The 13,897-nt window shown below is 37.2% G+C and overlaps 2 protein-coding genes across 2 annotated transcripts; both read right to left on the reverse strand.

Moving 5' to 3' along the window:
• Nucleotides 1-298: 298 nt before the first annotated feature.
• Nucleotides 299-2,358, reverse strand: LOC149958786 (uncharacterized). The gene is made up of 3 exons (XM_090165035.1): nt 2,292-2,358; nt 1,529-1,734; nt 299-819 (listed from the first exon to the last, which is right to left on the reverse strand). The coding sequence occupies exons 2-3, from the start codon at nt 1,728-1,730 to the stop codon at nt 668-670; spliced, it is 354 nt and encodes a 117-aa protein (XP_090021161.1). The 5' UTR covers nt 1,731-1,734; nt 2,292-2,358; the 3' UTR covers nt 299-667.
• Nucleotides 2,359-10,045: 7,687 nt separating this feature from the next.
• LOC149958787 (transmembrane protein 45B-like) lies at nt 10,046-10,804 on the reverse strand. The gene has a single exon (XM_090167247.1). The coding sequence runs from the start codon at nt 10,802-10,804 to the stop codon at nt 10,046-10,048; it is 759 nt and encodes a 252-aa protein (XP_090023373.1).
• Between the last annotated feature and the right edge of the window lie 3,093 nt (nt 10,805-13,897).

Genomic DNA, 13,897 nt, shown 5'->3' on the forward strand with positions numbered 1-13,897 from the left:
AAAATGTCGTCCCACGAACTAAGTCGCTAAGCCTTGGCTTAGAAACCTAGGGTTTATATGTTTTATCGTAAGAGTCACCTGCTTGAATGAGAGACAATGCTACATTTTTATTTTCTCAATTCAATACGTTTGTGATTAATGTTTTGCGTTTTTAAGCCTAATATCGTTAATTTACGAAAATTTCATCTACGCCTTGGTCTTTAAAAATTATCCAAAAGTTGAGGTTGAAGTTACCAATTTAGGCCATAAATAATTTTTCCCAAGTCATGCATTTTTTACATAATAGTAAATTCTAATATTTAATTTTAAATATAAAATATATTTTCCTTTACATTATTTACAATTGCGATATACAATATCGATTATAAAGATTACAAATAGGACGATTTGTTTATAAATGACATTTTGTAATATAGCCGTATCCTCTATGACGTCGCTCGTCAATCCAGATAGGTCAATTTTCTTAAAGAATTTCGATAACATAATAGTAGAATTTAACATATTTAGCATCGAATCGTAATGAAATCGATGATTATCAAATTATTGACGACAAATTCGTCGTTGAGTGTATAGTTGGTCAATGGCGTCGTGTGACTTAGCTCCTCCTCATTTGTTACGTAGCGTGTCCTGAGTATTTTGATGGGCGTGGTCTTTGTACCGGGCGTGGTTAAAGGTTCATGAGGCACAAATGCATGATTTCGGATAACCAACAACCTTGGGAGCAACAGTGGTAGGCCAATTTCACTCCACTGTCCTCATCGTGTTGGGAGTGTCTGTGTTTATGGTTTCTGTGCCTGATGTGTCTGTGCAATCTCCGACCTTTACAATAATGGAAATTGCCCCATTACTTAACTGACTAAATAGAGATGGCGCTGCTCAACCGGTAGTTATGGGCACTTTCCAATAGCTGATAGCTCTCATTTTATCTCTCTCAATTTTTAAACTCAGAACTCACCTCCTCTCACCAACATTAACTATCAGCTTAGCTCAACTCCTCATCACGTTTTTTGCTCTGACCCTCCACTTAACTTTCCTTTTAGGAGAGTAATGAGACATTTTCTCACTCTTCCCTCATTTGAATAGTCTTATCTCCTGCACGGTTGCCACAGGTCAGGTAAAACACGAAAATCAGGGGAATTTTAAGAATTTATAACAAATCGGGTAATTTATATTAATTCTGATAATTTTACTACAATTCCTCGATAAATTCTGTGATTATGAAATAAATTAATTAAGGGTTTTGTTCATTTTAAACGTTGTAATTCCAACGTTGCAATAAAACTTTTTAGTTAAAACATTACTTAAACAATCATGTTTATACTATTGAAAGTAAATTAATTGTTTTCTAATAGAAGTAAAATATAAAGTTAGTTTTATAAACTAATTTTGGCTTTAAAAGCGTCAAGGAAAAATCAGGGAATTTGAATCTGAAAATATTGTGGCAACCCTGTCGTCTCACTTGCTCTCACTGAGTGAGAGGATCAGCTATTTCGCGAGAGTGCCCATCACAGCTAACGTGGATACTTACGAGGTTTTATTTCAGTTTTTCCCGAGTCGGGGTGAATTTCTGTTAAATGACAGCTGTCCATGCGAGCTCTCTGCCAATCGTAATACGTGCATATCTTATCTTTCCTGTCTGGTATAGACTCCACCTCCATTACAGCGCAAATTATGATCGTCAACGACAGAACCGCCCATAATATTCTACTTGCTTTCGATGGTTTACTCATAATTCTATTAAAATATAATAACCCCTTTTGTTAGATATTTCCACTTAAAATAGGTTCTGACCGACTGACAATGATCACATTCTAGCTGTATATTTTATTTCTAAATTAAAGTAATAATAGCTAGATGATTCGATGATTTACTCCTAATTCTATTAAAATATAATAACCCATAACCCATATTGCCACTTACAATAGGTTATAATAAATATTATATAAATTCACTTGGAAATATTAGAATTAAAATTTAAAAACATTGTTAATATTACAATTAATATGTCAAAAGAGTAAATTCCAAAAAATATTGAAACTTTAATTTTACCAAATTTTTCAGGAAAATAAAATTATAATTTCAAAATACCAAAATTCAAAAACAATATTAGGAGTGGAATTTTTACCAAATTTAAAACAAAAATTAACCCTATAATTTAAAAAACTAAATAAATTATAAAAAAAATTCAAAATTTCAATTTAATTTTACCAAATTTAATCAAAATAATAAAATTAAAAAAAATTAGAATAAAATTGTAATAAATTACAAAATTTCAGGATCGTAATTCTTACCTGGTAACTATACAGCAGGTAAGATGAACTTAGATACTTAAGAGTTGCCAGCCAAGTTGCGATTAATTCCTGTTGGCTGTGACAGGGGTCCTTATATACCGTCCCTCAAGCTTCCCAAAAATATGTTATGAATGAGAATCGACATATTTTAAACAAATTCCAACACGAATTTCCGTAATGGCACCTTTTAAAAATATTTGGTCACGCGTGTGCCATCAGAAATCCTCCCTCCCTCCCAGGTTTAAAGTTTGCCAATGACATCACAACGACAACCTTTCTAGTCCCCTAAATTAGTTCAGTATCACCCGAGACTCTGTCGTAGCGTTTACCGCCAAATAAGGCTGTCTTCAATCGTTGTCACTCGGTAAATTTTGTATGATTTAGGAAAATACGCTTATCAAATTATAATGGATTTTGATCTTAATTAAGTACCTTCGTTTTCGTATAATTGCATATTTTAAATTCCATTCCAAAGGGGCAAAATGGGTTTTTCCTCGAGCCAAGGCCTAACGTAAATAGATTATTAATTATTATGGCTTCGGTTGAAGTTTGCACCATTTCTAGAAAGGTTGGCTCCTGGATGCTTGGAATGGATCGTGATAAAGCTAAAATTTCAGGATGTTATTGGTTTTAAATGTTTTTGCACAACGTTGTGTTTTATTTTGAAATTGAAGAATTGAACAGTTGTACCGGACCAACAATTTTAAATTTCCTCTTAACTTAATAAGATAACAGACAGGCGTGCTATGCTACTGGCAGAATTTGCAAATTTTACTAAATCATTGACTTAAATTATATTATATACTTCAATTAATTTATGAAAATTTTTAAAATGTCCTTACAACTCAAAGGTACTCAATTTGAAAAGTGTTTGTTAAAATTAATTCGAATTTTAGTTTTGGGAATATTTTGCATTGATTAAACGGGGTAGGTACGTTTGTTCGAATTTCAATCGTCAGAACGGTGGAACAAATGTTCGAATTTCATTCGTCCGAACCGCCGAAATAACAAATGTTTCAATTGTTCGAATTGGACGACTTGTTTGTTTCATTCGTCTGAATCGGCTATGGTAGCATCACTTGTCCGAATTCTGTCGCTAAATTAGTATTTCTTATTGCTTTATTTTTGGTTCCGGATTTTTATTTTAATGTCCAATCATTTTATCCTATTATGTCCATTTTTCCTTTGGCCGATATAGTAAGTGGGAATTGCGTTGAATGTACAGTTGTGGATATTTTAGGTTAGGTTAGGTTAGGTTAGGTTAGGTTAGGTTCACGTTAATGTTACTATTTTCTTATATTAACAATATTTAAAAATAACAACCAATTCCTAATGTTCGAAAAAACGGACAAACGATTATTCGAACAAATGAAATTCGCCAGTAAAGTTAACATAAATTGAACGACTAAATCACCAACAAAAGTTGTGATAAATTTTTCGGGCAAATGAAATACGTTTTCGGACATACGATCCTGTTTTCCGGCATTCGGACAAATGATCATTCGGACAAATGATCATTCGGACATTTCTACCACCGTTCGGACGAATGAAATTCGAACAAATGTACCCAAATCGATAAAACAAAAGTATCTTTAGGTTTTGATGACATTTTTGAATGACAATTAACTTTAGCCCTTGAAGGCGATATTTTGGAAATTATATTTACCCCAATTCCCGGGTCTCTATGCTTAATCTTTATTTTCAAACCCCCCAATGTACCATTTGTTCCCTAAATCAAATTTTTTTAGAAACATATAGACTTTTAAACGCGCCTACCTAATCGACCGCCATTACCTTACAATCTACGGGGAGGGTGATGAAAAAACCGGTTTTGGGGGGATGAAAATTTCTGCGGTAGAGGGCTGGCTCGTCGGTTGCCTGTACGATAATGGCGGCGCCCAGTAAATGTTTCTAAAAAGAGTGTATACCTTTATAATCCTAGCCCGGCGCAATTGCCGATATTTCCTAGTCAGTAGCGTGGCCCTGTGTGGGCCCCTGGGCTTAAAACTACTCAGTCTGTTGGTTAATACGCCACTGCTTTTATGAAAACGTTACCCCATGTTGAGTTCCGTAAAATCTTGTTGATGTTAACGATAATATTGAGTATTTTATAGGCAGGGCCGGATTAACCAATAAGCCGAATAGGCCTGGGCCTAGGGCACCAAGCCTACAAGGGGCACCAAGAGGGATCGAAAAAAAAATAAAAGTACAAAACTTTAATCATTTGCTTTTCACAAAATATTTTCCGGAGTAATTTTAGTAAATGCATCCACCCCTATGAACCAAAAACGTTTGATTGTCACATTCTCTGACGGACTGTCGTCTAGCCCCTGACGACATACTAAATCTGTCAGAAAAATGAATTTTCCTTTCATTTCTCAATTATATTTTAAGGAAGCGCCTAGCTCGCTTCGCTCGCTATTGAAAGGGGGCACCAAAATTATCTTGCGCCTAGCGCCCCATAAAGTCTTAATCCGGCCCTGATTATAGGGAGCTGTTGGCTCTCGTGGCATGAAGAGCTTGCCACAACCCGTCCAACTAAATTAAAGGCATTATAAGTCACTAGATAACTTGGGCCTAAGGTGGTGCCTTGGGTATTATCATATGTAACATAATTACTCATAAGTGTGTCTCTGTATTCAAAATTTAAATGAGACCTAGTTTCACAGCCACCAAAGAAAATACGGACTAACGTCGCGTAAAACTGGTTTTAACTTCCTCCCCCCCCCCCCGCCAGAACTAGTTTTGATGACGATAAACCCGTCATCGACTGGGAAGTGACGTCAATTACGTCATTTCCTTGCAACAAGGTCTCATTGAGAAAAAGTTCTTTCTAGCACACTTATGAGTAATTATGTTACAAATGGCGTAACATTGGGGGGGGGGGGGGGCGGGGGGGGGGGCGCCCCGTGTTTCACATCTTGTTAATATATTCGTCCCGGGTGTCACCCATGCTAATAAATGGTTTTTTAAATGGTTTATATTTTAAGGGTATTAGCCTAGCTTATGAATATTATTATTTTTGAATCTATTTTTAATAAATGGACAAAAGCTTGAGTCAAACACTTTCAAATATAATTGACGTTAGGCCAATTAATTTATATATTTGTAGTGGAGGAATATGCTCCTTTGATTCCCTAGGAGCAATTTTGAGGTCCTCACGCCTAGGGCACCTCTTGGATAATCCATCTATGTTTATCTGATGTTATTTTTGCCCAAGGCGAAATTATTTTTAAAACAGCGAACTTTCTTTCGGAATATTTTACCATGGACAAAGCAGATAAATTGTGGCGACAAATATCTTAGTTCATAGTTGCCATTCTAGTTTTAAAAAGGGAAATATTATGTTTTCAGAAGCACAGCAATTGTATCTTTTCTTCAAAGCATATACTACACTCCAAAAACCTGAGAATCTATAGCAAATACACTCGAACGTACATTATGAACTTTGTCTTTAAATCTCTCAGGACTTGGAGAAATGTCTGTTCTCTATGTATAGTTTGTATACAAAGTTTCATAACATTTGGTGGAATAGTCTTTTGAGAATTTGCGTTTAAACTTTGGCCTCAAATATCTGGAAAATCGAAATTCGGCTTGCGATAGGGCACGGAGGCTTGCCAGTTTTTTCTGTGTCCAAAAAGGCCATTACATTTGGTAGGATCATGGATAGTAGATTCTAGAGGATCGGTAAAAAGCCTGGTTATTAGCCCCCGTAAACCAATCACAAAAAGGGAGTCGTCCACAGGGGCGTATTAATCATTAGGCACAGTAAGCACGTGCCTAGAGCGCCACTTTTCTAGGGGCGCCAATATTCTGATATCGTTTTTCCATTTTCTCAAACGTTTTGTTCAAAATTAGACAGACTAATGTTGTAAAACGAAGAAACTGTAAAACAGGTCACATTTAATCATTCTTCGGCGAATTTATTAAAAATATCGCTGAAATATCGTCACATTGGACGGACAGTAATCTTGTTGCACAATTATCTAAACTCTAAAAAATACGATAATGGTCCGATCCAAGGTTAAGGTTCTCCGTTGAAGGGAAATCAAACTAGTAGATACTTACAAGTTAGTAAGTTATACTTTTATAAATGGTTTTTAATTTTCAAAACAAAACCTGAAATCAACAGCTAGGGGGCTGTTCACAAATTACGTAACGTGGTTGGGGGGGAGGGGGGAGGGGGGGTTTTGGCAAGCGTTACGAATTGTTACGTGGGGGGGGGGGGGGGTTCACTAAAATGTTACGTAACACATCTTATTTTTAATATCGTAGAAAAAAATTTTCATCACTTTCAGAAACAGTCGCAATTATTAAAAACATAAGCATTTTCATTGGTTTACTCACGTTTAAAAGAATTTCATACCCATGGGTATAAAGTGTTGCATAAAAATACAGTTGTAATTTCAAATGTAAATTACAAACAACAAAATTTAGTACCTGATCTTATTGTACTTCATTACCAGCATATTAGTTGTTACGTACTATAATAATTTAAGGGGGGGGGTTCGAAATTTGTTACGTAATTTAGGAGAGGGGTCCTTCCATTTTTTACTCTTTGTTACGAGGGGGAGGGGGGAGTCCAAAAAGTGGTTTTTCTGCGTTACGTAATTTGTGAACAGCCCCTAGTTTGGATTTGGGGCGATAAAATTTTATGTGCCTAGGGGCGCCGTCAGTGTTAATCCGCCCCTGGTCGTCCAAGGTTATTTGAAAAAAAAAAAAACAAGTATCGCCTTAAGTGGACGATACTGTTCAAAAAAAGTTATGGGGAATAAATCCGAATTTGAGATTTCACTAGCTGTTCTATACTTCTGCCATGGATAGTAGATTTTAGAGGATCGGTAAAAAGCCTGGTTATTAGCCCCCGTCAACCTATCACACTAAGGGAGTCGGCCAAGGTTATTTGAAAAAACCACGTATCGCTAAGAGTGGACGATACTGTTCGAAAAAAGAAAAAAGATAAACACGAAGTACATTTTGACGCCAAAAGGTATTTTTTCACGTTTTTATAGATTAAATATGATATACTAAATCTCAGTTGATAGTTTTTTTTAATTAAAAAACCAAAATTAAAAATGACTAAAATATAAAGCGCTAAAAATTACGTAACAATATCAACCGCGTTAGATTGCAATTTTGAAATTTTAAGATCACGTGGTACAAACGACCTTGCATTACTCCCTCGGAGTCTCTCGAGCTGATTGATACGCGGGGAGAAATAAAATGCACTGTGGAAGGCTATCGAAAACCTGTCCTCTTAATTTACTGTCCTTGGTAGGATAGTCTTTGGGAAATAGCGTTACAATCAGAACGTCATTTGACTCGTTAGCTCAATCCGATCCAAGCATTCAATTTTTCGTACACAGTCATTTTGACTTTTGGAATAGATGTAATTTAATAAAAAAAAATCAATTCGGATGTTAAATAAAAATTAAGAAAATCAAGAACTCTTCGAAGTCACCACACTTTATTGAGCCTTCAAGTTGTCTACCATTTTTAACCGCTTTTACCAAGAACAAAATAAATGTCCATCGGTAATTGGCTTTGATAAGTCACTAGTGGACTTAGGCCTGTGTGGGTCCTTGGGTAATAGCTTCGCTGATTATTATTATTATTATTATATTATAAACTTCGTACCCTATATTGGAATCCACTGCCTCGCTCGTAGTCAATAGCGTTTTTATGTAGCTCTTTAGTCACGAAAACGTAGAAGTTCAGTTCAGTTTATGCTTGAAAACCGAGTGCCTCGTGGAATTTACCCTTATATCCAGGGCTTTTCGTAGTAAAACATCATCGATGCGTCACCCGTGACGCAACAGCAACATAAAAACCAGAAGGTCAATGTTACTTTATAAAAAGGCCTATTCGAATCTAGGGTACGGTGCTCTTTGCTGAGAATAAAGGTCTATACCAATGAGGTTGAATAAATAGAGATCCAAATCCGCCTTCCAGGACCTACCGTTTCGCGGGACAGTATTTGTTAAGTTGAAGAGTTAGGCCTAGTAAATGAACTTAATCAAATGATGTTGGCGCCATCTATCGTGTTATTGGAAAACTAAACCTTAATATATTTTGCAAAAGTGTCTGCTTATAGACACAGATGGCGCCAACACGATTGGATAAAGTTGAAACTTAAGCCTAATTCTCCGACTCAAATAAAACGTGTCCCGCGAATCCCATATTTGTTTGGATCTATATTTATTCTACATCATTGGTCTATATTATCCTTGTTTACTTCATTGCGAAAGTTTATCTGCTTTTCAATCACTAAACGTAAACATAGATGGCAATCGTGTCTGCAATAACGCTGCAAAGTATGCGAGGTTAAGGCTTAGAATCTCGCCCTTTCTTCAATGCATCGTTGCTTTTATTTAATGGACACATTTAAATAAAATTAATTTGATTTTGTTTCAGACCATGTAAAAATTAACTGGTAAAGTACATGCACTAAAAAATGAAATGCAAAAGAAATTTTTTTCAGACCTTGGAAAACGCATTTCGGACAATGAAATTCGGACCATTGATACCAAATCAAATGAAGTTATTTCACCCAAATTAAGCCTATTCATTTTACATAGTCACCTAGCGGATAACGTGAGAAGTTAAAAAAAATAAGGATTCCCGTCTTCTAAACGGACGATTTATATTTTACGTCTGCATAGCAGCGAAAAATCTAGCAGTTTATGAGCTACTACACAAAACAATATTTTAAATTTCTGAATAAATCTATCCAATGGGGAAGATTTCGACTCGTACTGCGCTGAAGATGGCGCCACCCAACATTAGGGGTCGTTATCACTTCTATTGAAAAAAAAGGCGCGCGGTGTATGCTCCGTGTCACGTGTTAGTAGAACCATCGACAAATAACATAAGGACTCATAAGGCAAGCATAGAAATGTTTGCCCTTTTCTGTCTAGCCTAACTAACGACGCGCCCTCTAGCGCGGCTCTCTGGAGTAAGAAATTTAGGACAAAATGGCAACGTCCAAACGAGTCAACGCCGTTCATTCCAAATTATAACCTTGAAAAACCAAGTTTAATAGATTTAAATAAGAATATAAATATAAACAGACTGATTAATTACCTTTCCAATTAGTGGAACTGGATATGGATTTAAAATAGTTGGTCCAGATTGTCCTATGAACATATTTGGCACTCTCCTTGTAGTCGAATTTATCAAAATAAGCCAAGTCCCAACCGCTGTTCAATAACCACGTTTCAAATTTTGTAAATTGTTTTTTAGGGTTTGGAAACCTATAGTATTTAATTCCCTCAACTTCGCGCCTTGAATCATTCTTGCTGTCACCATAAAAACCCTTTTTACCGTCATACGTACAAAATTTAATTTTTTCGTAAATAACCAGAGAGCTAGGAGGCAGCCATATTTTCCTATATTTTGGTTTCCTTAACAATTCGCGAGGTGGCGATGCAGTCGTTTAGCGTGACCGTTCTTGGGAAATTTCCCTGCCGGGAGTTTGGCTTACCGTATGAGTCCCTATGTTATTTGTCGATGGTAGAACGTTCCACGCCGCGTGCGTCATGCGCTCGTGTTAAATAGAAGCGGTAATGACCCTTATGGCGCCATCTTCAGCGAAGTACGAGTGGAAATCATTCTGATTATTGACTTTTTTGGGTTTATTAAAAATAAATAAATCTCGTCAATTTAATTTATTTCCATAGCGAAATTATGTACAGTTACCGCGTAGTTAATTAATTAATATATTTGCACCTTAATTACAAGAAAAATATTTGAAATCACTGAATGAATCTTTCAACTTCGGAAGGATCGGCTATTCGCCTCATCCAATTATTGGCTTTTTTATGTTTATAGTACAGGACAACGAACAGTACCAAAGTGAAGACCAGAGCGGACATCACGTGAGCCGAGAAGTATGCCAGAACCAAACCGTAATCGATCGTGTCTAAATTCCACTTGGGCAAACCTAGGGGCGGTTCCAATATGAAACCGACGTGAACCAACCAAGTACTAGACATGACGGTGGCCACGCCTCTCGAAATGGACACGATCACCCGGTTTCTACAAGTCATTTCGATGCCCAAAATTACGAACACCATCAGCAGGATGGCCAGTAAAATGATATGCAAGAATTTGTCCAGTTTCCCTCGAGGAATCACCAAAGACGGGTCGTACAATTCCAGATCGCTGGTGAAGTTGGACTTCAGGGCTTCGATGGTACTGCAATTGCGATAGATCAGGAAAGCGCAAAGGGACCCGAAGAAAGTCATGAGAGTGACGTAAGAGGTGATTTTCGGCACTCGAACGCCGCGAGATGTCAGCATGTCCGCGGAGCCGTTCAGCAGCAACAGTATGACGATGACTAAATGCGTCCAATTTTCCATCGTCGGAACCCCGCCGTACGTGAAGATAATTACCAGTATTTCACCCGTTATAGCGACTATCGCGATCAGGATTTTATACAAAGATTCAAGACTGAATCGGCAATTTCCAGGGAAAGGGTAACTGGCCATGGATTTGTAAGGTTTGATACTCATCTTGGTCCTCAAGTAGATAAAAATCGGAGCAACGATCCACCACAACCCGAACGTGAATAGCAACAGAGCCGGAAGTAGATGGGTCAGAAATTGGTCGTAGCGTGGTTTCAACATTTCCGTCACTTTCCGTGGCTTTTAAATCTTAAACACGCAAACTTTGACCAAGGCTTAGCAGCTTTTGCCAACGTCTGATGGCGAGTTCCCGTACTGGCAAACGTAGTTATGGAGAAATCGTAACGCAGATGGTGTTGTTATTGTGTAGGTGATTGCGGTGAAATGAAACTTATTGAAGCGTCACTCCTTCGTTTTGATAACGTTTGTTCCGGCTCCCGTTGCGGAGTTACGCCGTACGGATGGAATTGAGTTATGAAGCGCAGACTATAATGATGTTGATGTCACCCGCAAGTACTCGTATACGCGGATGATGAGGTTAAAAAAGAAATATATGATGTAGCTCATACGGCAGAAGTACGCGTCGTCCTATACTGTTAATGTTATTCGCACACTACATTAACCTTCATTTGACAATTTTTGAAGATGATATCACCTGCAAGTACCGGTGTAAAATGCAACGAAATTTTTCGTTAACTATTAGAAAAAACCTATCCTTTCTCGTTTTCCGTTGAATTGTGTGACGGGCAAAGCTTTTTTCTTTGAACGTCAAATTATATTTGTTGTCGCGACCATTGAGTTGGGAATATTAATCTAGATATCCAATCAAATATGCTCCCCGCGAAACTAGTTTTTGAAAATTACGAATGTGCCGTCTCCTCTAAAATGACGAGAAAACGTTATCATATGACTCGTGGCGCCATCCATTAATCTTTAAAAAAATATATTATTGCCGGAAAACGCGTTTTATTTGAACGAACCATTGAGAGATAGACGGCGCCACGGGTAGAACGATAAAGTTTTCTCGTCATTTGGGAACAGATGTCAGCAAGGACAAAATTCTTATTTTTAAAAAACTTGTTTCGCGAAATACTGAAATCCGACGTTTTGATTGGACCTCTAGATTAATATTCCCAACTCAATGGTCGCGACTTCCATACTCCAACCCTTCTCATCAAGAGTAAGATGTTATCTTATAGAAGATGCCAACCATAGAGATCAAACATTTCATTTATTGTGTGAACTATCTGGGTCACGTAGACCACTTTGTTTTTCAACTGCCGATAGTAATTAACCTTGAACATTCTGGAAAGTGTCAGTTGCTGTATGTGATATTTGATTGGCCGATACCCATTATAAACAGCCAATAGATAGTGACCAAGATTTTGGGGCCACGTGGTCGTCGTGGTAAAAACCCGCTGTCAGGGGGGAGACGATAACTCGAGGACGCGCTAACTGAACTGACAAGGAGACTACCCGAGGTGCAGGGCCGTAGCCAGGACATCGATATAGAGCGGGCGAACCATATTTTAGGAGGGGCAAATTGTTCCAAAAGGGGGCGTCGGAGTTGAGTTGCAGAAAAGGCTAGGTCGGGCGAAAGAGATCCCCCCCCCCCCCCCCCTGGCTACGGGCCTGCCGAGGTGGTTATCTCCGATTTGATTCAAACTCGGGTGGTAAGTAGACCTTCATGTAACTTGAAAATCCCTAATAGGGTGGACAAGAATGGGCTTTCGTTTTGCCATGGCAACCAAAAACTTTTTTCACAACTTAAAAACTGATTTTCTCTATGGAAATTAAAATTAATCAAAATATTAAAAATTTCCTCAACTAGAAACATAATTCACATCATGACTCAATCTGGTACATTTGGACCAATATACGTCAATTTGGGTAAATATGAGTAAATATACATATATTGGGTAATGATTTTTAAATTCCAAACATTAAAACCGAGGCCTAGCACAAATACAGCTCCCAAAGGCAGGGAATTCATTTCCTCGCCTTAAAATTTTCGTCGATTTTAAAAGGAGATTACAAGCGAAATAATTAAGGGAAAATTATGAAAGTAGTCTTAAATAAAACCTGGAAACCTACTAAAAATCATATGAAAAATTCAAAGTTGAGTACAAACACTAAAATTATTAAAAAGTCTCCGAATTGAAACACAGTTAGGAAAACAAATTCCCGTAGGAAAAGCATTAGTTAGAAAAAACAATTTTCACGAAAATTCGTCCGCTTAGACTCAGTTCGTGTCTCCGCCGTTCGGCAGAGCCACTTGATTTTTGAACCCCTCCTCTTCTATGGAGATGTCCGCTCCTATTGACTGAACGCAGTATCAGTCACGTGCTTCCTCCATGAATATACTAATAAAGCTGGCTCTTGTGACGTAAGAGCAGCATTTTAACAAGTTGGGCAAGACAGCTTTTTTTATATAAAATATTATTATAATAATAATTATAATATTTTTGACCACTATACGCTTCGGGCGTACTTTAAATTTTTGGTCAGAAATTTCAAAGCCCGCCGACCGAGTTTTAAATTCAATATATGTGTTGTGTCTGCTCGTCAGGGCCGTATTAAGTCATGTGCCAAGTGTGCCTTTTTCATAGGGCCCCCGAGGCAGGGTTATAGCCCTGCCCGAGGTTAGGGGGCCATCTTCTTGGAAATAATTTAGTGAGCTGAATCGAAAGTATTAATAAAGGCCACTTTCACAAATACAAAATTTTCAAAATTTATATACTTTTATAAATTAATTTATTTTTACAATAATTATTATTATATTATTATATTATTTATTTATTTGTACATCAAGTCTGATGATGTTCCCGAAGGGGCAACGAAAAACTTTTTATTGTACAAGTGGATGTTGTTGTTTTTAAGTTATTATCTTGTTTTAAAATCGAGTAGTTAATAAAAACACTATTTTTGAGCCTACCACCCAGCATGCACTATTTACGAACCTTAGTTGCCTACCACCTACAATAAATTCCTGCTATAGCGGATAAAATTTCGTTAGCCCACTAGCGCCATCTCTGGATTCGTTACTGAACCACTGTTTAGTAGCCGACATAAAAGCAGGGTGGAATCTGGATATTTTGCCTTGGTTCGTAAACCGTCACGAGATGGCGTTTGCAAGACGAAATTTCGTAGCGCAGTGTTGGGTAAAATACTTCATTATCGGTATTTAAAATAAAATACTTT

The sequence above is a fragment of the Leiobunum rupestre genome, chromosome 2, assembly GCF_980474605.1.
Source record: "Leiobunum rupestre chromosome 2, qqLeiRupe1.1.hap1, whole genome shotgun sequence".
NCBI lineage: Eukaryota > Metazoa > Arthropoda > Arachnida > Opiliones > Sclerosomatidae > Leiobunum > Leiobunum rupestre.